At 39.4% G+C, this 26,581-nt stretch overlaps 3 protein-coding genes across 7 annotated transcripts in view; 2 read left to right on the top strand and 1 right to left on the bottom strand.

Annotated features, from left to right (window-relative positions):
- LOC128744689 (uncharacterized) overlaps positions 1-26,581 on the bottom strand; it is a 172,890-nt gene that overhangs the window by 60,142 nt on the left and 86,167 nt on the right. The window lies entirely within an intron of this gene.
- Positions 9,848-13,883, top strand: LOC128744752 (treacle protein-like). 2 transcript variants are annotated; one of them, XM_053841969.1, is made up of 4 exons: positions 9,848-9,963; positions 10,020-10,185; positions 11,028-13,538; positions 13,600-13,883. In XM_053841969.1, exons 2-4 carry the CDS (start codon positions 10,069-10,071, stop codon positions 13,777-13,779), a joined length of 2,808 nt encoding a protein of 935 aa, XP_053697944.1. In that variant the 5' UTR covers positions 9,848-9,963; positions 10,020-10,068; the 3' UTR covers positions 13,780-13,883. The 2 variants fall into 2 exon arrangements, with proteins under 2 accessions (XP_053697944.1, XP_053697953.1); XM_053841978.1 differs by having other exon boundaries at positions 9,851-9,963; positions 10,023-10,185.
- Positions 9,907-17,922, top strand: LOC128744771 (uncharacterized). The gene is made up of 3 exons (XM_053842004.1): positions 9,907-10,022; positions 16,705-17,499; positions 17,568-17,922. The coding sequence occupies exons 2-3, from the start codon at positions 16,981-16,983 to the stop codon at positions 17,745-17,747; spliced, it is 699 nt and encodes a 232-aa protein (XP_053697979.1). The 5' UTR covers positions 9,907-10,022; positions 16,705-16,980; the 3' UTR covers positions 17,748-17,922.

Here is a 26,581-nt window from a genome sequence, read left to right as displayed (position 1 = left end):
TAGTTTTGAAACTAAAAAGTCTTCCTAATTAGTTAGCTAACATATGTCATTTTATGCCTAAAATAATATAAACTTAATTTGTACAAAATCAGTATTGTACAAAAATTTTAACCATCATTGATTAAAAGATAAGATGGATCAAAAGATAAGAGGGATACTAACTGCCTTCTGTTAAGGGGGCATAGTACCTTTTCAATTTTTTAAAACCTAAATTTTTTTATTGATTATTTCGAAAGATTAACATTTTGACCATATGTGTTTGAAGTCGTTTGCATGAATTCCAAATATTGACAAAGTTACAGCTATTTGTACCGCGCATGTCTGGAGCGATTAAACAACGAGTAAAAACTTCAGCGTTGTTTTTATCGAAACCAGGTTTTGAAAGTCGGTACCATAAATATCTCAAGAACGGCTCAAGCAATTCTTATGATTCTTTTTTTGATTGAAAGCCAACAAAATTATCTAGTGTTTGACCCATCTTTTCTTGATCTTGAAAAATTTTTGAATTTTTTAGAAATGTTTAAAGTCAATTTTTTCGCTAAAAACCATACTTTTATGTTTCAATGTCCGCCATTTTGTTGTGTGTTCGAATTCTAAAAAAGGATGGATCAAACACGAGATAATTTAATGTTCTTTCATCTCGTTTTGGAATTTTTCAATTCGGATAAGCCCCCCCAGCGCCAATCCATGGTACCACAATTCATGGTTTTTTGAACGACTATCTTCAAGGAGCCGTAGGGGCAAGGGGAAGAGGTTCCCTTATGAAAACAAAATTGCAAATATTAGTATAAAATGCAATGTTTCGAATGCAAAAAACCCGATTCAATTTGCCTTTCGCGTTATCGAGAAAAAATTATTTGAAATTAGGCAAAAAATATGGTGTAAAAGGTACTATACCCCTTAAAAAAGAGCTATTTTTGCTTCATTTGCATTTAGCACAAAACCAGTTACACTTAAATTTTTCAATTGGATTTTACGTATTTGTTTTAGCACGAAGCAAAAGTGTAATCTATATAATCTATATAAGTAATCTATATAAGTAGAGCAAAATTTTCCCAATTTATTCGCCCTATGTAAAAAAATTCCCAAATTATGCTAAACGGGACAATTCTTGTATCATTAAAAGTAATGCACAGAAGAATGAAACAAGTTATTTGAGAATACAATTCTGAAGATTTATATATAGCTTTATTGTATAGGAAACTCTAATATTGGAACTTCGAATTGAGAATTCGAAGCTAATATTCCAAACTCTATTTAAAGTGGTTATCCCTGCTAGATAGTTAACTACGGGCAACATCGTAAAAATGGTTGGAATCAAAATTTTTTTCATGGACAAATAACGCCCTGTATTTTCCATATAAATACAGCAAAAAGTTTTGCTGTAAGTTTAAGTTTTGACAAAACTCAGATGAGAAATAGTTTAAACACGTTAATCAAGCATATACCAAAGCTTCAAAACACCTTTAGCGCGCTGACCGAAAACCCTAAGGACAATAAAATTCAACCGGATCCTGTAGTCACAAAATCAGACTCGTCTGAGTAAAAAGAAGCAGCCACTTCTGATGGTTAAGAACGCCAACTTCCTCACCCTCGTGAAACTTTGTGATGCCCAACCGCCCTACAAAATTACCCGGTTTGGCAATAAAATCATCTGTGTGTCAATGGAGGATTTAGAAATTAGGTAAAGGCCTGGATAATAATATGGTGCAAAAAATATAAAATTTGGATCAATATCTGGACCATTTTCGAACTGGATATGCCTAAAAAAATAATATTGTATTTGATAATTTTCTAGTTTAGTTAAAATAATTATGAGGCTCAGAATAAAGTAAAATTAGGCCATTACAAATATTTTATAAAGTTTTTGTCCTTCCGGTGTTGGGCCACTAAAGGGGGGGGGGGGCAAAGTGAATTTTTTAATCGAGCAAAAAACATGGGTTGAAGCATTTTTATTTAAAGTTTAAGCGTGAAAACCAAATCTGTTCTTGCTTTTAATATATACGTATATACGTTATTATTTTCCATGCAAAAATGTACGAAAAAAGGCAAAACCGAGAGAATTTTTTTTGGACGATTTTCGGGAACTCCGAATTCGAATTTCCATTTCTGTTTCGTGCTAGAAGTGTTAAGTACACTCATTTTTCGAGTTTTTCAGGCTGTAGAGCCCACGGACAATTGATTTTATACTCATATCCTCCAAATTTTTTTTAGCCACACGATTTTTCAAGTCAATTTCCAAAGGGGGGGGGGGGGGGGGGGGGTGACAAAAACTTAAAAAATATTTTGCAAAGGCCTTATATTCCGCCGATAAGTAAGCAGGTTGACTTCACATCACCTTTTGGTCGATTGACAGATAGATTAAAAATCAGTTTAGTAAAATATTCAAAATCATGCAACCGTACTAACATTGTACTACATCATCCGTGGTCGTATCTTATACACAACCCCTCTGATTTTTTTCTTGGGGGATGTAAAGTTTTCTTTAAGCACCTCTCCCCTCTGACTTGTGACAAAATTAATACCTCCTTGTCCACCGGAATTGAGTGACTCTGAGATCTAAAATATTCATTTTTGAAACTTCCTATTTTCTATCTGGTACAGTTCTTCATCGACTATCATTTAAAATTAAAACCTAGTATCTAAGCTTACCTTTAAACCTAGTAGAATTACCAAGTCTAATTTTTTCAAGCACCATTTACAGTATGATTTCGAATTTGACAACAAATGCGTGTCGCCTATGTTGTCAAAATCGAAACCGTGGCAAAATCTAGACCATTTTTTAACTGAAAAAATTGCATATAAATGTGTCAAAAATTGAATAATTACCACTAATTAACGAATTTTTCACGATTGCGACGGTTTTACATTCAAAATGTTCGACAGAGGCTGTCGCAAACCTTTAGATGCTTTGCAGTAAGACGTAGTCCTACGTCAGTAAAAGTCTGACCTTTCGAAATATGTAGTCACTAAATAAAAATTCGAACCCCACTGTACTTGATAAACTACGTTTAATACAAGTTATATTACATATTTTTAATGAATGGTTTAAATTTTTGAAACTAATAGGCGACATAATTTTTTTATGACGTGGAAATCGTTTCAACCATATCTGAACAACAGGTAATAATAAATTCCCAATATACAAATGTCACACACAGATACATACACAACGCATATCAAGTCACTGAAACATTGTTCAATTATTGGGCTGACATAAAAACAAGACCCTCGGTGACTGTGACCGATTTCAAATTTTTCAACCGACTTTCATACCTTTCTAACAGAGTATAAGAAAGGTAAAAGCTGTTCAACCTTGTGTCCTATTAATAAATAACAGTAGTATAGTTGTACTATTAAAAAAAATTCTTTGTTATTATTTTGTTCATTTACATGGAAGAAACTATGACAATCCTAATTCAGGTCCATTTCAAAATCAAAAATAGGTCCAATTCAAGATCATGTTGGGTCCATTCAAGATCAAAAAAAGGCTTTGGCAAAAAACGATATATTTAATAAAAGTTTCATCAATTATACATTTTTAACGTACTGATAATGTAGAAAAAAGGTGGTACTTTCCAACAAATAGTAACATCATCACATATTATTTATAAATGACGAGTAAATTGAGCAGGAGTGCGAGTGGTGGTGTTAAAAAGCGCTAAATAGGTCCATTCAAGATCAATTACCCTATGCAATTTGTAAGCGATGATTGGCAAATCAACCTGAGCTAATGAATGTTAATTCCATTTCCTTGTTTGTATGAAACAAGGCTTAGAGTAATTTATATTTGTTATCTGCTTGAGGCATTTTGGTGTAGTATAATATACTAATGACTGAAGTGAATTTTAATTTGAATTCCACTTAAATTGCAAATAGTTTGGTATAACAAACGTATAATTGATACTAAGTAAACATGAATGGTTGCATGTTGCAAACAGAATTGAAATAGCTTCATAAGCATAGCAAATTTATTTGTGTTTGCCCACTGTTGCGAACCTTTTGCTTGCGTCTGTCCGACGTTATGCTACAAATTCTTACTGGGATATCATACGGACCCCGAATTATATCTCGTAAAAACTTATTTTGCAATTTGTCAGCACAAGTCGATCTCTAGCCTATAGAACTAGAGTGCTTGTGAAAGTCTATGTGAAGTTATGTGTGTCTTTTGCATACGTTAACAAATCCCTAGTTTACTTCACAAATAGAATAATCATTCATGAATGGTACGAATACCTACTCTACTTACAATCGATTTAGTATATACAGCAAAGTTTCGTTAACTGGTGGTTCGTTAATTGAGCGGTTCGTTAATTGGGTGTTCGCTAATTGGGCTATGTGACAACTTGAATGTCAAAATTGTATGGAATTTTCGCGTTTAGAAATTTCTAACAACTGTCAGTCGACCCAATTAGCGAATCAGCTGGAGTGCAGTCGTGGCCCAATTAACGAATTCAGGCTGTCGCTGTATACACAATCTGCCCTTAGTAACACACTCAGAATTCCTGCTTTAAAATTTCGAGGATTCCTGCTTTTAGAATCCCGAGGATTCCTGTTTTATAATGAAGGTGATTCCTTGACCGAGTTATAGGTATCTCGAGGTTTCAACTGTTGGATTCCCATATAAGAATCCTGTTGCTATAAGCAAGATATTCTGTACGAATCTTCTGCAGAATTCCTGCAAACGATTCCCGTGCGAAGAATCTCAAAGACTCTGTGCAAATCTTGTTGGTTCGTCCGGTTGGCGGGAGCCAAAAATACGGAGGCAAAACGAAAACAGCCGGGATAATAATGCGACAGCCGGGATAAAAATGCGGAGGCAAAACGAAAATAATGAAAATTTAAAACTTGATACTGCTTGAAAGCTCTTTATTGTGCATTCCACCCCGCTCAAATCTAGAATATTGCGATCCAGTTTGGAATCCCTACTACAAACTGGAGTTAGCCGAATCGAGTCAGTGCAGCGCATTCATTTCGCTCTTAGGAGACTTCTGTGGATTAACCTCTTCCTCTTTTATATACTACAAAAGTTCAAATTAATGGACAAAGTAGTCAAATCCTCTTCCATAAAAAAACTCTTCCAACTGCCAGGCTACGAACAACGCTGTAGGCTCATCGACCTAGGCCCCTCGCATATTTTTTGTGATATGCATCGACGGCTTAACTACACCCAGATAACACAAGATCGTAATAGAAAGTTCACATTAAATCGTTTTCATGTCAATTTTACATTGGATTGTAATTAGAGTATGTCAAAACAAAGTGAATAATAAATTGTTTTTCAGTCGTACGTGTCCTCATATACAACTCATGACTGTAAATTATAAAGCATTATAGATGTTTGCAATATTTAGTTATATACTAATCATATATTCACGAGTATTAAGTTGCGTGTTATAAAAACCGCTGTATAAAATGCAAGATAGAATTAAAAATAATCGTCAAAATTTTCGCACGTATGTCGCCTCCACTTTGGTACATATATGCTCTTATCTGACGTGAAATATAACTTTTTCGTTCAGATATGATGTCGTATTTCTCAGTTGCAATCGAGATATACAAACCAAATGGTTTACTGGGTAGTAGCTTTAGCACAATTACCGGTCTACAACGCCATTTTAACCATCAGCCGAAATGTGCTGAAAATCGCTTTTTAGCCATAAATTTTATTTTTTAGCACGTAAATTTTAGGTTCAGTCTATCGTTTAGGCTACAAGACCTGTTGATTTCATATGTAAAAATTAACAAAGAAAATACGGGTTGTCAGTTTTATGGAATTTCTATTCGCCAGTCTTGTTGTAATTCAAACCTATGACAGGAAGCCATGTTTTTGTGACTAGATAAAACGAGTCGAGCCTAACTGGGATCGTGTGCTATGTCAACCATTGTCCATCACACCTTAATTATGACAGCCTTCCTAGCACGGTTGTTACAAAGTTGTTGTGGTAACCCGAATATGACTAATTTCAGTCGTAATCTGGTTGCTTCAACTAAATGGACTTAAAGTGTGCTACTTGGGAGGATATTTGACTAGCACCAAATCAAATATGGGTTATACAACAATAGTCCTTATCAATGGACACAGTTGTGATATGGCTCTAGAGCAAAGGAAAAAAAGCCCGGTGAAAGCCAAGGTCGTATGCTGACAGAAAAGAAGCGCTCTTACGAGCTTCGTTGGTTCTCCGATGAAATAGGGGGTTAGTGCTGATAAGGCTGACCAACGAAATGGGTTGAGACTTATCGACTTTACCGCCTCCAAGAACATGGCCGTACGTAGTACCTTCTTCCAGCACAGACTCCTACACAAGTATACCTGGAGATCATCAAATCAGACAGAATCACAGATCGACCACGTTTTGATCGACGGTGGGCACTTCCATTATCGACGTCACATCCTATCGATGCGTTAACGTTGAATCGGATCACTGTGTAGTGATCGTCAAGAGGCGTCCGAAACTCTCCGTTGCAAACAACAATGAACAACGCCAGCATCGGTTAGACGTCGCCGCAAACTACGCTCATTCACGCAAAGTTGCGTTGCCGGAAGAGGACGTGCTGGATGATGAAGCCCCTCTCGAGGACTGTTGGAACACCATTAAAACAGCCATCAGTAGTGTAGTTGCGAGCTTCATCGGGCATGTTGCCCGGAATCAGCAGAACGATTGGTTTGAGGATGAATGCAGGACGTCACACGTCATAACGTGGAAACACACAAACAGAAGAAGATGCAGCGAAACCAAATCTTCTGGAAGAAAAAGTGCTACCTGGAAGAGCAGGAATATGCAAAGTTGGAACAGCAGCATCGTTCTCAGGAAACGCGAAGGTTCTACTAGAAACTGAACGGATCCTGCAAAGGTTTTGTGCCGCGAGCTGAAATGTGTCGAGATAAGAATGGCAGTATTTTGACGGACAATCGAGAGGTGACCGAAAGGTGGAAGCAGCACTTCGATGAATACCTAAATGGTGCCCTGGCGGAGAACGAAGGCTGCGAGAAAAACGATTTCGACGGTGCAACAAACGGGGAAGAGTTGCCAGCCCCAACGATAGGCAAAGTTAAGGAGGCCATCATGCAGCTAAAGAACAATATATCAGCTGGGAAAGATGGCATCGGAGCAAAAATGAATAAAATGGGAGCAGAAAAGCTGGCCGTTTGAATGCTCCGGCTAATTGTTGGAATCTGGAATTATTTTTCGCCGACTATCACCAATTGCGAACAAATTTGTAGGAACTTATCAACCCTAGTCGTCATATGTTCGTATCTCGGCTAGGCGGTGCTTGCTAGTTAGAGTCAATAGGATCGTTGCACTGGCCCCGTAATTTTCCTGTACTCTAACAGCCGGCTGCGAAGTCTGTCGATAAAGAAGGGTAATGTCTAAAGACCGTATAAACCCATGGCTTTGCTATCAAGCCTACAATCAATCGAGTATAGAGGACTTCGTTCAGGTGATGGTCTCTCATACCTGCTGCTCAACATTGCGCTACAAGGTGTTATGAATCGATCGGATATCAACACGCAGGACCCTCAACAAATATAGTAAATTCGTCTGCTTTACCGATGACATGGATATTTTCGGCAGAACATCTGTGGCGGTGGCTGAAGAGTACACCGGACTAAAGCAAGACGCAGATTGCAGTAAGATTGGGTTGAAGGTAAATACGTCTAAAACAAAGTACATGCTTGCCAGCGGAACCAAGGCCGACAGATGCCCCTTGGCCTCTAGAATAATGATAGTTGATGAATTTGTCTACCTTGGCTAACTGGTAACGGCGGCGGCAGTCGTGAGATTCGAAGGCGTATTATCAGCGGAAGTCGTGCTGCCCCCGTACAAAGTGTACCCTAAACAAGACGTTCATTAGACCGGTTATTCGTTATGGGCATGAAACATGGACAATGCTCGAGGAGTACCTTCGAGCGTTCGGAGTTTTCGAAAGACGAGTGCTAAATACGATCTTCGGTGGCATACAGGAAAACCGAATATGGAGGCGGAGGATGAACCATGAACTTGCACAGCTCTATGGCGTACCAAGTATCCAAAAGGTGGCTGCAAAAGCTGGACGGATACAATGCCCAAGTAGCACACTTTTGTCACTTCTGGTTGCTGCAACCTATTTATGACTGAAATCAGTCATTAATCGGTTACCACAACTAGTTTATAACAACAGTGCTAGTAGGGTGGGCAGGGCATGGTACAAGAATGCCGGACAACTAACCTGCAAAAATGGTGTTTGTCTCATATCAGGTAGAAACAAGACGACTAGGGGCGCAGCGAGCAAGATGGTTTGACCAGGTGGAGCGAAATCTTCGAAAATTTTCGGAGCTGTTTTTATAGGGACGTAAACAAGACCAATTTACAATTTTGAAATTTATTTTGACGGTTAATTTCATTACCTTTTTCTGTCCGAACCAGCATTATGGTCATAATGATTAACTGGTAATAATGAAAATGTCAATGAAAAAACTTGACAGAACATTTTATACGTCAAATTTTAAAAATGATTTTCTGCGATGGTATCAAAAACGACAGTATGTAATAAGCCGTAGCCTTACAGATGCAAACATGTTAATCAAATCCATCTTATTAAGCTTGCTTCTATTATATAATTTACTGTCTATCAGCACCATTTTGTTCGAGTAGTATCAGCATTTGTGGCTCGAGCAGCACGTTCCTCATAATCAGAAGATTTGTGCCTTACTAGTAAGACATTTTAGATTTTTTTTTAGTTTTTTAGCTGACTGATTGATTGTTCATGAATTAAAAGTGATGTGCAAACGCCAACTATTTATAAATAAATATTGTTTAGCGCTTTCAACATCATCTTTTTGTAAAGCTAAGCACACAGACAAACAGACATAACTCTTATAAGAAAAATCAACCAAAATGATCGTACCTCACATTTAGCCTGAACACTAGCACCATCTATGATCGACATTCCCAAATATCAAATAGCAACATGGGTATCCGTCGAAGTAGCAAGTATTTTTGATGGGGAATTCCACTTCTTTCGTCAAAAAGCGCCACTTTGACCAAAACGGAGACATTCCCAACTAAACCCAAATTTTAAATGACAGTTTAATCGGTACGATGAATGGAAAACGAGTGTTATGTCTGTTTGTCTGTGCTAAGCACCTGGTGTTCCCCAAGGAAGTAGTGTCGAACCAATACTATTCTGTTTTATCATCAGCGGTATTTGTGCAGTTGAATTAGCGTGGTGAAATCTGCAATATTGGAGGGAAAGAATACTCTCTTATTCACACGGTTTCACACGAATTTGTTCATTTCAAGGTAAATACTAAAACAGGTCAAAAAATAAACAGTAACTCCATTTGATGGCTAGATTATGTTTGAACAATAAGTACTAAGATTTCTCTGTACTCAAAGTAGAAAAGCTATTAAAAGGAACAATAATACATTAATACCAAATCTTGTATTCGTTGATAGAACGCAAGCATTAAAATTTATTCCGATCCGTTTCAGTGTTTGCCACTGAACGCAATATATCGGCTCTAATGTTGCAGTAATATCAAATCGATATTAATATTCATAAGCTATATCTGATATTTAAACAGCAGGATTACTCTCTGATGTAACCTATGGCTACGTTAGTTCAAGTGCTGCTGCGTTGTGAAATCATTGCAAAATCTACAAATAGCATCACGCTTTCCACTAGATTCTCACTATGTTAGTTGAAGAGTGACTCGTTGGAAACAGCAGTCCCATCGTTCGCAACCGGGCGTCAGAAGTGTATATATATAAACCTGATATCATATTCCCATCCTGGCACGCACTACCAAACAGCGGTGTCATCTTGGTCTGTGAACAATCGCATCTAATCGAGGATATCTTCCAGTGCCCGGAAGTGTACTGCTGCGCTGCTGGTTCCGTTATTTTGCTTATTATGCCAGTTCAGATCCCACGAAAAGGAGACGCTAGACTTTAATAGGCTTTCATCCTGCTGATGTGTGTATGTGTTAAAATTTCAACGCGAGCGACGAAAAAACCTCTAACTAACCAAAATAGCAGGTGAATATTTCCGAAACAGGTAGCACAAATTTTACAAAAAAAAAAAATGGGAAAAATCCTGCTGGTGGTGGGAATAATCTGTGTCGGGCTCTATCTCCATCAGTTGCCAACCACAGATGGATTCGAGATAAATTTTCCTGGCTTGGGCAAACTGGTACTGGAGGTAAGTAAATTACAGGAATTTTGCATAATGTGCCCGTAGGACACTTACCATCACGCAAACCCGCAAATTCAGATATCATAGATTCCAAAGAAAAGATGGATATTTTAAGGGTGAACGTTTTCTCTGCGGCGATAGTAGCAAATAATAGTACTAAACTCAAGCTTCCTGGTGTTTGGTGTAAATCACAAAGAACATAAATTTTACCTAATCATAGGTTTAAATATTTAAGTACAAACCATGTTCCATCCAAGAAAGTAAACTTCCCACTGATTTCGATGCCAAGAATTGGCTGGCAACATGACAAAACAATTGAATGGGGAGTGTGTTATCACCAGCTTGCGTTACCATGTAAATTGAGCAGTTTTCCTGAATGGTTGGGGTGTCGTTTCTGAGTGATACCGTGGGAGCTGTCAAACCGAATCACGGTAACGCATCGTCGACGTGGTAGCCCGAATGTTCAATAAAGAGCTATTGAAAATAATCTCCCCAATATCACAGTCGATTATGATAATTCATTTTATTCAACAGATAGTTGACATAATGGTGATAAGGGATTTTAATGTTGAATTCGGTAATCACACATCGTTTTAATTTCGAAATGAAATTTTATCCATGAATTGGATTATTTTCGTACAACCTGTCAGTACATAATCCCTAGCCAAATTGGATATGAATTTAGTTTCCATTCTTACTCAGTATTAGCAGAAGCTGTTGAGCAAATGATGTGTTTTAAAAATACATATCATATCAGTTACCTTAGCTTAATTGTTTGCTAAGCAAATATTTGCTGTTTGTGTGGTGGGGTAATTAAGTTCATGAAACGTAATCAGTGATTCTTCTAGTTTACTGCAATAAACTCGAGTCAACCTGTGCCAACCACCACAGTCGAAGATGGGGGGAGTGATGCGGTAGCTTCTACAGGAAAAGAAGGAAGCCCCCGGAGTGAACAGTCGGAAGGCAAGGATGAAATTACCACCGTTTTGAATAAAAACGAACGCCTGGATCAGGAACCTACACCGAAAATTGAGGGAAGCGATAATACAGCGTCAGTTGAAAATCAGCTTGAGGACAAAAAAGCAAAGCAAGATTCTGCAGAAGGTAGGAAAGAAGATTTAAATGAAAAACATGAAAAACCGTCTGAGCCATTAGTTCCTTCCGCACCACAAAGTGACAATAATGCTACTACAGTAAAAGATTCTAGTGGTGGTCAAGAGGATGAAACTAGCAGTGCAGCTACAACACTGGAGACTAAGCCTGAAGTCAGTGGTGGCATTATTCCACCAGAGGACGAAAGTAAAGCAAATCAACCTGACGAGAAAATACCTCCATATGAAGAAAATTACAAGACGCCGTCAGTCAAATCAGAATCAATGTCAACCTCGGTACGACCAGAAAAGAACGATAAGCCGAATGAGGATGTTACTCCAGCGATTGAAGAAAATAATAGTACAGCACCAGCTGAAAATGGGGTCGAGGACAAGAAAACTCTGCGAGATTCTTCAGAAGATGGACACGAAGAACCCTCGGCTGAAGATTTAAATGAAAAACAGAACGAAAATCCTAAACCGTTAGCTCCTTCTGAGTCTGACCGAGCTGACAATAGTACCTCTACAGTGAAAGATGCTGGTACCGATCAAGACGAAGAACCTGAAGCTAGTAGGGAAAATGAAGAGAAAAGTAAAGCAAATCAGCCCGAGAAGAAAACACCTGCATATGAAAAAAATTACGAGATAACGTCATCCTCGGTACGACCAGAGAAGACCGATAAGCCGAATGAGGATGCTACACCAACAATCGAAGAAGACAATAGTACTGCATCAACTGAAAATAGCCTCGAGGACAAAAAAACTACACAAGATTCTTCAGTAGATGGAAACGAAGAACTCCCGGCTGGAGATTCAACTGAAAAACAGAAAGAAAAACCTAAACCATTGGCTCCTCCCGAATCACAAGCCGACAAAAGTGCCTCCACAGTGAAAGAACCTGATAGTGATAAAGAAAATGAGCCTGAAGCCAGTGATGGAAATGAAGAGGAAAGTAAAGCAAATAAGCCTCAGGGGAAAACACCTTCATATGAAGAAAATTACGAGATGACATCAGTCAAATCACATTTATCGTCATCTTCGGCACAGTCAGAGAAGACTGATAAACCGAATGAGGATGCTACACCAACAATTAATGGAGACGATAGTACAGCACCAGCTGAAAATAGGCTCGAGGACAAGAAAACTACGCTAGATTCTCCAGAAGGCAAAAACGAAGACCCTCGCGCTGAAGATTCAAATAAAAAACAGAAAGAAAGGCCTAAACCGTTAGATCCTTCCGGACCGGAAGAGGATAATAGTCCGTCCATAGTGAAAGATTCTGGCAATGATCAAGACTACGAGCCGAGCAGTGCCGCTACAACACCAGCGGATAGTCCCAAAGCCAATACAATAACACCTAAAACCAGTGGTGGAAATAAAGAGGAAGAAAGTAAAGGAAATCAGCCTGACGAGAAAACACCTTCGTATGAGAAAGATTACGAGACAACGTCAGTCAAATCAAAAGTAACGCAATCCTCGGTAGCACCAGCGACAACCAGAAAGCCTTCGAGTGTTAGAAATAATGATGCACATGAACTAGCTAAGACACCTCCGCCGGCGTACATGCCTGAGGATTTTAAGGAAGTGGATTCCGACCTTTGGTCTGATGTGGAGAAACCCTCAGAGGAATTCGGAGAAGAATTTGATCTCGAACCGCACAAGATCGACCCTAGCGGCTGTCTGAAAATCGATACATTTCGTCCCAGTCTCGAACTGCCACAAAGATTATTACAGGGCATGTTCTACAGATCGACACAGATCGTCAACGAACGGAGTAGTAAACACGGAAAAGAAAACCTTTTGGGTTCCGTCCTGCTTAAAATGCAATCATTATTCAAACCACAGCAGATCCTCGATTTGTTGGACACCATTCCCGGTCAAATTCAGTCAATATTGGCTAGGTTCAATCAGCAGAAGGCGACGGGCATTCAGTCCGTGAGGGAAAAATTGGACTCCGTAGCAGAGAGTGTAGAGCAAAAGGTTGAACAGAGCCTATCCAGTGTAAAAGCGTGTGGTGATAAGGTCAAAAAATGCATGAAGACCATCCACCGGGTATATCAACCGTACCAAGCGGCATTACAGAAGCGCATGGGATCGTGCGTTGCGATGATTCAAAAAATTACGGATGCACATGAAAGTATAATTAATAACCTAACCGAGAAGTCCAGTGAGTTCATGCGAGAGGTCAAATCATGCGCACGCTCGAATACTGGTGGTGCGCTTAATTTGCAAGCCTTGCTTGGATTTGGCAGCTGCACTGCAGAAATGGTTGGTATTTTGAGGTTATACATTATCATTTCGAATAACTTATTAATTCATACTGTTCCAGTTGAAAGGACAAATTGAGACAGCTTTGCAGCCTGTTCTGAAACGAATGGTGAGCCTAGGTGACCGCCTCAAGTTAAAAATAACGACCAGTAACGACTGTTTTGATCGAACGTTACACACGAAAGCTTTGGAATTGCTGCAACAGCGTTTGAACACCGCAAGCCAAGAGTGTTTGCAGTAGCGTTAAATATTATTTGAACATATTTCAATGTTATTATCATAAAAAAGTTGAATACAGCCTTACACTAGAATTAAGTATATTTTTAATTTATTAAAAACAATCAATTACCTCACTAAAAGACTAATCAAATATGACGTTAACAACGTTACGATGCTGCAACCTTCGAAAGTTTATTCTATGCGTGAAGATAGAATAGGAATTTGCTAAAGAGTGCACAAGGCAGATATTTTGCACAAATTTTCACTCACATTCATATTAGAGATCGTTAAGCATTATTTTTTGTTCAAGTTTTCTTTGCAATACCACTAACCATTGAATAAAATTTGATCACAGACAAGCAGACTTAACTCTTGGAAGGGAAACCAACAAAAATGATCGTCACGCACATTTTGCCCGAACACTAGCACCATTTATGATCGACATTCCCAAGTATTAACTTACAGCAGGAGTAAACATTTTTAAGGGGCATTTCCGTTCTGTCGTTGAAAAGCGCCACTTTGACAAGAGGGGTGGTGTGGCTGTCAAACTACATACATTGTCCATGTCCCACTCATTGGTTTTGGTACTTTTGGTTCTGGTACCTACTTAAAGGTTGATTCATTTTAAAACAACTGAAACTAGTTAAAAAGCAGTTAAACACAGTGTTTTAGTTATAATTTAACTATTATTAGCTGTTATTTTCGATATGCTGGATAGTTGAAAATTGTCGCCATCCATTGATGTTTAGTCCGCAAAATTTTGACAATTTCACACCCATGACTTTGACGAATATGGAGACATTCGCAACCAACAATAAATTTTAAATAACTGTTACAGCCAGGGCCCAACAACGTCACCTTCAATTGCATAGCGTCAATCAACAATGAAGCAGTGAAGATTCGGTTTCAACAGAAGCAGCATCGTTTCAGTTTCAAATTGGCTTCAGTCAGCGTCAGTGAAACGGGTTTCAGTTCATCATGACTCTTGATTTCAACTTTTCATTTGTACTTTTCTATCAAATATTCAGAAGAAGGCCAGCAACTTGCAAATGTGAATGCAAATTACAGTCAAATTTCGTTAATTGGGCTAAGCTTATCACCGATTTTCTCAAAAACTTCCAATAATTGGGCTGTGCTGTGATAGGCAACAGTTTAGTTGATGTCATCGATTGACTTTATTAGATCAGCCCGATTAAGGAAAGTTTTTCTCAAAATCGGCGATAACCTTAGTGCAATTAACGAAATTTGACTGTAATTGAATTTGAGTAACCTTTCCTACAATGCAACGCATATTAAAGTTAACCTAGTCAATGTCAACAAATCGTGCCTGACTTTCTGCCGTCGTCAATTGAAACAGCCACCAACTTCAACTGAAGCTTGCTTGAAACGTTCTGTTCAACAAATGAAGCAGTCACTTCAAGCATGAAGCGAATGTAAGAGAAAGTCAGTTTCATTTATTTGTTTCGACGATGCCGAGCCCTGGTAATGTCTGTTTGACTGTGATTTGATATTAAGAGTAAGGATGGAGTCTTTATTTTGCACTATAAAATTTTGACATAGGCTGGGGCCCACGCTAAACCTGGGGCCCACGCTAAAGCTGTTTGCAGTAGAAATAATATCAACAATGTTAAATTCCTAACACCCGGATCCTCTCCTTCACACTCAAAATATTCTGGACATAACTAATGGTAAATTTCCATATGAAAATCTATGATTATCATGTGACTCATATAAATACAATCCGCACAGAAGTATACATAAAAATTATAAGCATATGAATAGTATGTGCAAATTTCGCGAACGCATAAATGATAAATGTTTGACACATAAAGTTCAATTGCTGGGCACATGCAAAAATCTACGTGTGGGACACATAGAAACTATATGAAAAGTTTTCTCAGTGCACTCTTTGCTCCCGGCTCAAACCTACACAAATGGGCCACAGCCAGGGGGCTGATATGACGTCACATATTCGTTGCTCACATGAAAAAGGCGGGAAACGCAAAGCGATTTCACAAAACGAATTTATCTAACCATTTTCACAGTTTCATGTATTTCGCATTAATTGTCTGCCTGAAATTGGCTATGTGATGCTAAAACCTTGACTAAAATCGAACTAAAACTAACAAAATTTAACAATTTATACATCCGACTCGGTTGTCAGCTTGAGCCCATCTATGAAGCTGTCAGCTTGGGCCCGCTCTATGTTGGCTACGTTTTTTTTGTATAGGTTGGTATTGGAAGTGTCATTCCCGTGGCCACAGCTATTGCACAGACAAACAGACATAACACTCGTTTTCCATTCATCGTACCGATTAAACCGTCATTTCAAATTTGGGCTTAGCCGGGAATGTCTCCGTTTTGGTCAAAGTGGTGCTTTTTGACGAAAGAAGGGGAATTCCCCATAAAAAATACTTGCTACTTCGAGGGATACCCATATTGCTATTTGATATTTGGGAATGTTGATCATAGATGGTGCTAGTGTTCAGGCTAAATTTGAGAAACGATAATTTTTATTGATTTTTCTTCCAAGAGTCATGTCTGTTTGTCTGTGCCTGAACCATTGAAAAACATGTTCACTTTATATTGCTGATTGCATGAAATATGCTGCTATTTTAGATTGCCTCGCTTCAGTATGTTCGGCGAAGTTTTTCATTATGCCCCAAGCAATAAATGCGCCGAAGACACTGATACCATTCCCAACAAACATTTTCGTTGGATAATAGTTTATCAAACGCTTATTTCCTGAACATTAACTGTATAACGGTTGAATAAACCACTCTTCAAATAAAATGTTCGTTGAGTTTAAGCTAAAATAGCAGTTTTATGAGCGATTGCGCACTCTTGAATGTAAAAATTTTCTTGCAATCAGCAATAGAATTCCTAATTTGAGAAAACACAGCTTGAATTGTTTTGTTTCGTTTAATTTTTGTTTTATTTGTCATAGGATGCAGAAGACGACAATATCGTGTTGCTAGCAGCAGACGAACAAATTGAGGCAGACGAAGCAGCCACCACTCCATCGGATGACACTGCGAATGAAAGCACCGACGAAGATCTAGATGACTTCGACGACAGTGAACTTTGGGGTGATTTGGAGGTTCCTCCAGAAGAGTATGGCGCAGAATGGGATCTACAGCCGCAGCAGCTGAACGGTAGTTCATGTCTGCAGTTGTCTGATGTTGGATTAATTTACAATTTACCCCTGGAGCTGTTACAAGGTATGTTCTACAAGCCGCAATCCAGTGAATCTCAGGAACATGGCGATAAGAAGAACGTATTTCAAACGGTGCTTTCTGGATTACAATCTATTTTGGACCCCAAAAGAATATTTCAACAACTGGATAGCATTCCAGGACTAGTTCAGTCAATGCTGAGTAGCTTTCGGTTGAAGAAAGCCGAAGCTATACAATCGGTGCGAGAGAAAATGGATGCGCTTTCCGTTGGTCTTGAAAGCAAGATTCGAGAAAAGTTTACCGGCGAGAACGGTTGCGTCGAAAAATTGAAAAAATGTAGTAATGCCGCCCAGCGGGCCATACAACCGTATCAAAAGGCACTGCACCAGAAAGTAGAATCGTGTATCGGACGGATTGCAAGACTCGTGAATGGACATGACAACGAAATTATGAATATGTTGCAGAAGTCGAACGATTTTTTAAGCGAATTCAATGAATGTAAGCAACGTCCTGATGCATTTTCGATTTCTTTTTTGGTGGAATTTGGGAAGTGTACAGCAAAAATGGTAAATATTTTCTATCTGGAACATCCGAAATATGGACGAGAGATTCTTATATTAACATCTTTATCAAGTTTAAGGATCGTACTGAACGAGCATTGAAACCATTGTTGGAACGGTTTGGCAATTTGGGAGAGCAACTAAAGTCAAGAATAACTACAAATAATGGCTGCTTCGATCGAGTACTGCAATCAAAAGCACTGGAAACGCTTCAGCAACAATTAAGCGCAACAAACGTGAAGTGCTTGCTGTAGTATTCAATAACTGGCATCTGCTATTTCTTTTGGAGTATTTCCTTGGGCTGAGACAAGTTCAACTACGCATCTGTGTATTAAAATGGCATGAACAAAATGAGGATGAATAAAAAATAATTGAATAAATAAGTTCGCTATTAGCAGATGAATTAAAATCACATTTAAAAAGGTGAAACTTACTTTACTTTTGCGGCGACAATCCGCTTATTGAATCCGTGCCGAATTCAGGAGCCGTCTCCGCGTTTCTCCGTCTTAAGCTGCCGCTCTCCAGTCGCCCCTAACACCCGCTGCTCTAGCATCAATGTCAACAGTGTTCATCCAATGGGGACAGGGTTTGCCTCGAAGTCGTCGACCTCTGTCGGGTTCTCTGCTAAATATTGTTTTCACTGATTTCTCATCCGGCATCCTTGCTACGTGGCCACCTCATTGTACCCTGCCGCTTCACAATATCCACATCTTTGTACATATACTTGGTATATTCCATGATTCATGCTCCTGCGACACACTCCTTCGTCTAATATGCCGCTAAAAATTTATCGCAAGATTTTGCGCTCAAAAACACCTCGTTGGTCCACGCTTTGAGGCCGTAGAGTACCACTGGGAGAATTATCATCTTATAGAGCGCGAGACAAGTCCTACCCTCGCAGCTTCCTTTTTAAGGTGCGTGTACGCCTCTACAACAGCTCTACGGGTAACACCGATAATATCGATGTCGTCCGCAAAGCCTAGGAGCGTATGCGATTTTGTGACGATGGTACCGCTCCTCTGCACGCCTGTCCTTTAAATAGTACCTTCAAATACAATGTTGAACAGCAAATTAGATAGCCGGTTACCTTGCTTCAAACATTCTAACGTTACAAACGAGTCCAATGTCTCACGCGCTATCGTGGCACTTGATTTTGAACCATCAAGAATAGCACGTATCAGCCTAATCAGTTTTGTTGGAAAACCATGTTCAAGCATAATCTGTCACAGCTGACTTCGTTTAACTGAATCGTACGCCGCGTTGAAGTCTATAAACAAATGGCGAGTCTGCAAATCGAGTTCCCAGAATTTATCGAGGATTTGTTGCAAGGTCATTTGAAGCGTCGTGAAGCGTCCCTCTCGAAAATCGCACCGGTAATCGCCAACAAAGATTTTCTGCAACGGCCTCAGTCTATGAAATAGAAAACGAGACAAAATTTTTTATGCAGAATTGAGGAGAGTAATGCTTCGATAATTGCTGCATTCCTTTTTGTAAATCGGACATATGAAACGTTCCACCCAGTCCGCAGGTAGTTCCTCACCAGTTCAGCCGTTCGCTTCCGACTTTCATAAATTTGGCGTTAATGCCTTCCTTTCTAGTTACTTTGTTGTTTTTCAGTTCTTTGTCTGCTTTTTTAAGCTGGTGGATCCATAGCTTGTCTATTATCCTCAAACATTATCCTGTTTCTGCTGACAGCTCTATCTTCAACAGTTCATCGAAATGTTGTTTCCTACGCCTGGCCACCTCCGATTCGTCGGTAATCAGGTTCCTTTCCTTGTCGTTGCACATAACAGGAGTTGGCACGGTACGGTTCCTGATTCCGTTGATCGTTTTAAAGAAGCTCATCGTATCGTGCCTCACGAAGCAATTCTCCGCATCCGCAAGAACGCGATCCAAGTGCTGGCGTTGTTTACGACGGTGGAGTCTCTTTTCGGCAGTTCTGGGCATCTCTCTCTGCTTTGGTGTGTCACAGTTGCAGCCAATATGTGAGCTCTGGTTCGACTCTTCTCGTCAGTTACCGAATCGCACTCTGCGCCAAACCACTCACTGGAAATGGCTGCAGCAATAGTACGCAACACTGCTCCGCTTTTAGTACTGATCGCATCGCTCCACTGCTCCTTCAAGTTTTCTCCAAGTTGTTCACCGATCCGTTCCTTAGTTTTTCGTGAGTACTCTGCAGCAACTCCTTCCGTTGATAACCGCTGAATGTCGGATCTTCCTCGTTGGTTTCGATTTGAATAGGTTGGACAAGCAGTCGTGAATCTTGCTTACTACGAGATAGTGGTCCGAGTAGACGTTTGGTTCCCGGAAGGACCGCACGTCTGTAATATTAGAAAAGTGTCGGCCGCCAACCAGAACGTGGTCGATCTGAGAGCAGGCCTCTTCATTAGGGTATATGCAGGTGTGCTTCCAAATGTTCCGTAGTGCAAAATAGGCACTACAGCTAAGTTGATTAGCCTCAGGCCATTGTCGTTTGTGGTAGGATGGAAGCTTTCTCTACCAATTACGGGTCGAAAGAACTCTTTGTGTCCGATCTGTGCATTTGTATCCCCAATGACTATCCTTATGGTATGTTCTTTCGAGAAGATCATATAACTCCTGTTTCACGTCGTTCGTCGGTTGGTACACATAGTCGTTCAATAATGGGCCTTCACCTGTATGTAATACGAATCCAACTCCATACTCTGCTTTATTGCCGCCACAGTAGTTAATGTGATACTTGAATGTCATGCCCGCAATAGGATCTAACGCGCGGAGTTCGCGGTCTCTCGTCTTCGGCCATCGCACTTCCCGAATGGCTGCAACCTCGACCTTCATCTTCTGCAGCTCCCTTGTCAGGATACCCGGATGTGCAGGTTCAAGCAGGGTTACCCAACACTTCTCGGCTTGTAGTACTGATCGCATCGCTCCACTGCTCCTTCTGGTTTTCTCCAGGTTGTTCACCGATACGTTCATCAGTTTTCCGAGAGTACTCTGCAGCAACTCCTCCTGACATTGCAAGTGCCGAGTTTCCAATAATGGATGTCCGTTGTCGTTCACTTGGGTCCATACCAATTATTCCGTTGTGATTCATTTCTTGAATTGCTCGTAATGTATTTTTCAAGCATGCCACCTTACTAGGGCTGCGATGCCTAGTCTCGCAGGCAGGTCTGCCGTCTTGGGTATAGCTGACGAGATAAAACGTTTCATAAGTCAGCCGCCCGCTCCAAATCAGTCGCTGTTGTACTTCGGCTCGCAAACTTGGGCTATAGCCCCGTACTTGGTGCGGAAACGACGATTCAGCGATAAGTGGGATTACCGTCCTGAGCCGCCCCTAACCTGGAAGCAGGCGCTCACGGCCTTCAAGGATATTCCTTTTGTCAATACTCAATACTAAGCTACCAGATATCTACTAAGGTTGCTCGTATTCCGGCTGGTACCACGAGGAGGTAGGGATAGAAGTTGCTGTATAAGTGGCTAAGAAACACTACGGGATCCATTTTATACCTGCATGTGTAAAGCAGATAGCCGTTCACCAACCAAACAGACGAAACACTGACATTAACTCCATCGTCCATGCAAAGGCACCTTATTTTTTTAATATGACATGTTTCGCAACATGGTCGCATCCCGGCGCTTGAGTGTCGTTTTGAGTGTTGAATATAACACCGTTCAAATGTTGCAAACCCACAGTATAAAACTCTACAAATATAAGTTACTCCGCAACGGGTATAACAGAGGGTGTTTGTGTTGGTGTAACAGAGCGATGTGTTTTTTTAAGGATTTTCTTTTATGTGTCTGCTCGTCAGTGGTAGAGGTTTTGTCTTTATTAGGTTAATAAAACTCTATGTGAGCGTTGCAGCTATAAGTTTCTGTTTTAGGCTATGATTTGTTTTATGTTGAACAACATCTTAGAGCTATATTATTGTGATGGTAAGATCTTCGCATGTCTTGATTCAAATAAAACTAATTAAAGTTCAATGAACCACAACAAATTGGGTCGAACCAACCACCGGTTGAAAGCCCTATTAGAAAATAAATAAATAAATAAATAAATAAATAAATAAACCAGTACAAAGCATAAACAGTATTGAAAAAACACTGGCAAATGGAATGAATCAGTAGTTTTCTTGGTAGACATTTATATTTTCCGTTCCGGACCGTATGACTCGGGCTCAACTAGTGTTATATGTGTATAGAAAGACATGCAGTGTTGCGAAGCCCACACTCGTGTGGTCTAATTTTCTCACACACGCGTGCTCATCCTAACGAACGCGCCGGCGTAACGCGTAAGCATCCCTACTCTCGCACTCTCGCTCGTACTTATTCATGCGCTACGACGAAGTTATGCGAGTGTGTGTTTAGCTAACAGCTACGGTCGTCGCTCTCGTTCTTCGTTGCTGCCCGAGCTGCTGATGCCGATTACTCGCGGACACTCGCATTCCCGCCCGTGAGTAAAATCGGGGGTGAAGATGAAGAAGAGGAAAGAAAAAGTAATGCAAAATCTGTATCCCAGTGCGCCTCTAAGCCTCACGGGCAGCTGATTGCTCAGGAGTTATTTGACTCGGGAATAAGCCATGCAGGAAGACGATGTGAGCAAGTGCGTGCGCGAGTGTGTAGGTAGCAGAATGTCTGCACACAGCAACGATGACTGTTTGTTTTACGCTTGCGTGTGCGGCGTAACGTGTTGAATGCTATGCTTCTCATACTCACTCGCATGAGAGTACACAACGTTGACTTCTCGCTCGACTGGCAACATTGAAGACATGAACCCACGAAACTGTCCAGAAATTCGTCCTTTCGAAACTGTTTTGGCTTTGACGAAAGCAAAGCAGAGAAAACACATGGACCGGTGGCCAATGTTGAAATATTAAAAAAAATTGGCCCAAAGAGGTAAAAATGGTCGGAAAAAGCATTGAAGAAATTGAAAGAAAATTATTTGGTTTCATCCGGTTTACCAACTGAGAGTTTAATATTTTCTATACGCTCTCACAATTTGTGTGTTCTTTGCAAATTTACACAGTAAAATGCATTGTTTGAAGCATATTAAATATTTAAATGCACTTTATCAGTTCTGTCGACTTTTTTTCTAAGTTATATTAGACTGTATTCACTGTGAAAGGAGTCTTCAGTTTTCTAAACTGAGATTTTGAACACAATTGCAAATATTGTTAAGAAGGATTCAATAGTAGGTAGGTTGTTTGTCACCGTGAAAAATTCAGTTATTGATTGCAAGTGAGTTTGGATACTTTGAGAAAATTCTGAGTAGTTGTTAAATAATTCGAAAAAGGCAAGCAACCTAGTTGTCTCAACTTGTTTTAGTTTGGGAGAAGAACTGTAATTGATGCACACAAATTTATACATGTTATGGCAATCGATTTTGCTCTGCTTCATACTTCTATACAACAGGGTTCTAAATTTCCTGTGAATTAGTAATGAATAATCCTAATCCCAACACATAATCTCCGCCCGATTCAATCGATCTGCTATCGTTATGCGAATTCTACGATACATTCAGTCACATGTGTGCGCATGTATCTGTGTTTGTATATGTCCGTATCCAACCATTATCCGCTTACAAAAGAGATATTTTATTCTGATCGATTCATTTTATGCTGCCGCGCGTTGTATATGTGCTGCTATTACAATACAGATAGCAAAATAATCCGTCGTCCGCAGCCGAGAGAACGAGATTCAGCAGCCTTGAAACGATAGCACTTGCCTAAAGTTATGTTTAATATCACGCTGTCACGAAACGGATATGTATGGCGCGTGAAATAGCACAATAGCTGTCATCACGGTCGCCTGCCGGCCGGATGGCATGCCTAGGAAACAAACAGTAGTTTGCAGCTCTGCAGGTTTGTTTGAGAAATCAGCTCGACGATCAGTGATGCAATGATGAAGCCGTTAGTTTCAGGCTTCGCATTCACAAGGGACGGCACATAAACTGATCGATTGTAGTCATAAAACATGCAGCAACAAAAGAATTCGTCCGGCATATCGCCAACATTTTCTATAGTGAAACTGTATGCTCACCGTTTATTGTACGAGTAGCCGAAAGGCTCTTATGCTCACGTGGAAGATTTTTTAAACGATGGACGAACGCTCAGCTTTCAATCTGGACTCGTTAAATTTTCAAATAAAATATAATCAAATTGGAAACCAGTTAAAATTTAGTATCAGTTTGCTTTCAAAATTAAGCAAAACGTAAACATGCTTTCTAAAAACGATTTTTATGCGAATTGTGTGGGTTTGGCGGGAACAGGTAGGATTGCGTATAAAGGAAAGTGAAAAAAACTATCATCTAGATATCACATTGTCTGATTCTTTAAAATTTGAAACCACGACGTAGTCGTGACTATAAAGTATAGCATATTATCTTGAGGCTAGGGATGCCTCACGTTAGTAATAAAAGATATCTTTTGAGCTACTGAATGACTGACTGACCGATAAATGCTGCAAGAGAAAGATTTCTATGGTTACAGTATGAAATTCTGTATATCTAAGAAATTCTTTGTTACTGAGAATATAATTTATTTTCTTTCGACAAATCTATTACAGGGAAACCCCGCTGGTATCATATTTTCCGATTATAACAGTATAATGTAACACGAGACGAACCAAAGCTCCAAGTAAAATGATATATTGATCCTATAATCCGCCTTTCTCCTCATTCTTTTCGTGTCATTTTTCGTTGGGATTAATTGTCCTCCTGTGAATAAATTCATCATTTCTCAATACCGCGGACAGTCGCTACCTCCCAGCAGCGGTGGCAGTCCAATTTCTTGATTTAGCTTTTTTACATCTTTTTTATACCCGTGATACCACCCTCCCGATCCAATTCTCCAAAACTTTACTTTGTTGTTTCGTACGGTATTGTCAATCTTTATCAAGATTTGTTCTAGAAAAATATATCACCAGGCTATAAAACGCGTTCTTCTGGAAATTTAAAGCACTGTCCGTGAGGCGCCTTCCATGGGTACATATGTTGAGGCAAACATCGTCATCGCTGTGCCATGACATACCATTGTTGTAGGCAACCGAGCACAGATATTTATTTCATTCATAACCTTTCTGCTCTGCTCTACAGCTCTGGTTCGCTCGTGTTATCTAAATACTCGTTCGCATGCTGAGCTCGGAGACCGGAATATTTGTTTGAAGAAAATGCGTGACTCCATTCCGTTTGGACAGAGAGTTAGTTGACCCACGGACATCGTGGCGGTCCTGATCGGAATACAAATAGGATTGACAATAGTACCGTAGTATAGGAGAGACGCTGGACTGTGTTGTGCTAAGGTCAATCAATCCCTTCAAAATAGAATTGCACTCTAATTACAAACAAACAGGGAAAAGAATTAAAATAGAGTGAATTTTTTTAGGAATTCAAATTGAGTTTGTTATAATCTTTCCTAGAGTCGATTAAACATGAAATTTATGGTGCTAAAATTATGCTAGGCTATCATCATTATCAAATAAACCCTGAGCTGTGAAGATAAATTCATGATCTAGGGGTAGCAATTTGCTTAAAGAGAATGGCAGAATAAATGTTAGTTTATCGTACATGAATTGTATACACTCTTAAATGAGTTTACCTGTAAATAGGTCGGATTTAGCTAAAACATGGTTCAAACTACTCAAAATGCCCTTATAGTGTACAAACTCAAATTTTGGGTAAAAAGTTTAACCAATTTTGGCCACTTGCTATTGATAATTGAATCATGCTCTGGTACAAATTACTAGTGTTCGACATAGGAACGAAAATTGAAGTCCAGGCGTCGGTCTGGTCCGGTCCGGAATGGTCCGGAAACGAATTTTTTTAGTCCGACTTTATTCCGGTCCGGAATACCGAACTTTATTCCGGACCGTAAAAAGGCGGGCTAAAAAAGTTCGTTCCGATTTTTAACCGGACTGGAACCCGGACTTCAGTTTTCGTTTCGATGTCGAACACTACAAATTACGCACTTTTAAGTACTTACTACCAATTTTTTGGTTGGAAAACTACTTAAAATCAGAGTTTGTACACTTTAACCCTAAAGCCTTGCTTTAAAACAAAATAGTGAAAAACATCCCCAGAGTAAATTATGTTTACCGCCTTTAGATAAGTAAGTTTTTTTTATAAATGTAATATTTTTTATAAAAATTTTGCAGCGTGCGCATTTAGGGCATTTTGAGGAGTTTTACCGAAGTTTTAGCTAAGTCCGACCAATTTACAGGTAAACTTTTTTAAGAGTGTACATTAGATGTCATGTGCAAAGCCGGTAAAAAAACTTTTGATTTCAAAAATTTAATTTCTGAATATTTGCATTATTTTGTTTATTGAATCGCACAAAACTTGAGCTTAATACCAATCCGATCACATTGACTTAATTTTAATACCTTTGACAGTACCGTCTCAGCCGAACAAGATTTCATAAAATTATATATGGACGTTTGTAGAACTAGTTATTAGCTATAATTTTCTTGAATGAAGTGTTGCTGTATCTATTGCCGCAAAAATTTTATTTTGAAGACTTGAATGTGGAACGGAACACATGTAAGCAGTTGGAGTGAGATATCAAGCTTGGCATTTCGTGATTTTGTCTCTAGCAAAATTCTATTTAATAGAAAATCGCATCTGAAAAACTTCTTTTCAATGGCTCAGTTAACACATTGTAGCTCATCGCAGCTAGCAAAAACTTAAACGAAAATTTACTGCGACTTAGAACTGAATACCTGTACCCAATGATGATGCATACATAAATGAATTCAAGGCCTCCTACACAGTATTGTACGGGCTTTATGGTTTCAATATACATACCATGAGTAATTCTCGCTGAAACGGGGCCACTATTGACACGAAGTCTTCAAATACTGGAACTTTTGCGCTTAATTGCTTGAAAATGGTTAAAAAATAAGAATTACCGTCATCCGGGGCGAGATTGTGCCAAAAAAGCATATGTTTTCGTTCTTTAGTTCAGTATACACACAATTTAGGAACTAACTGGATTTCAAACCTGTCAATATATACTAAATTGTTCAATTAACAACTACCGTAGAGATGGTTTAGTTACAATGAAACTTCATTTTACTGGAAGTGCATGGACTTTGGCACAATCTCACCCCTTCTAAG

This window comes from Sabethes cyaneus, chromosome 1 (genome assembly GCF_943734655.1).
Source record: "Sabethes cyaneus chromosome 1, idSabCyanKW18_F2, whole genome shotgun sequence".
Classification (NCBI taxonomy): domain Eukaryota; kingdom Metazoa; phylum Arthropoda; class Insecta; order Diptera; family Culicidae; genus Sabethes; species Sabethes cyaneus.
This window is presented reverse-complemented; position numbering and strand designations above follow the sequence as displayed.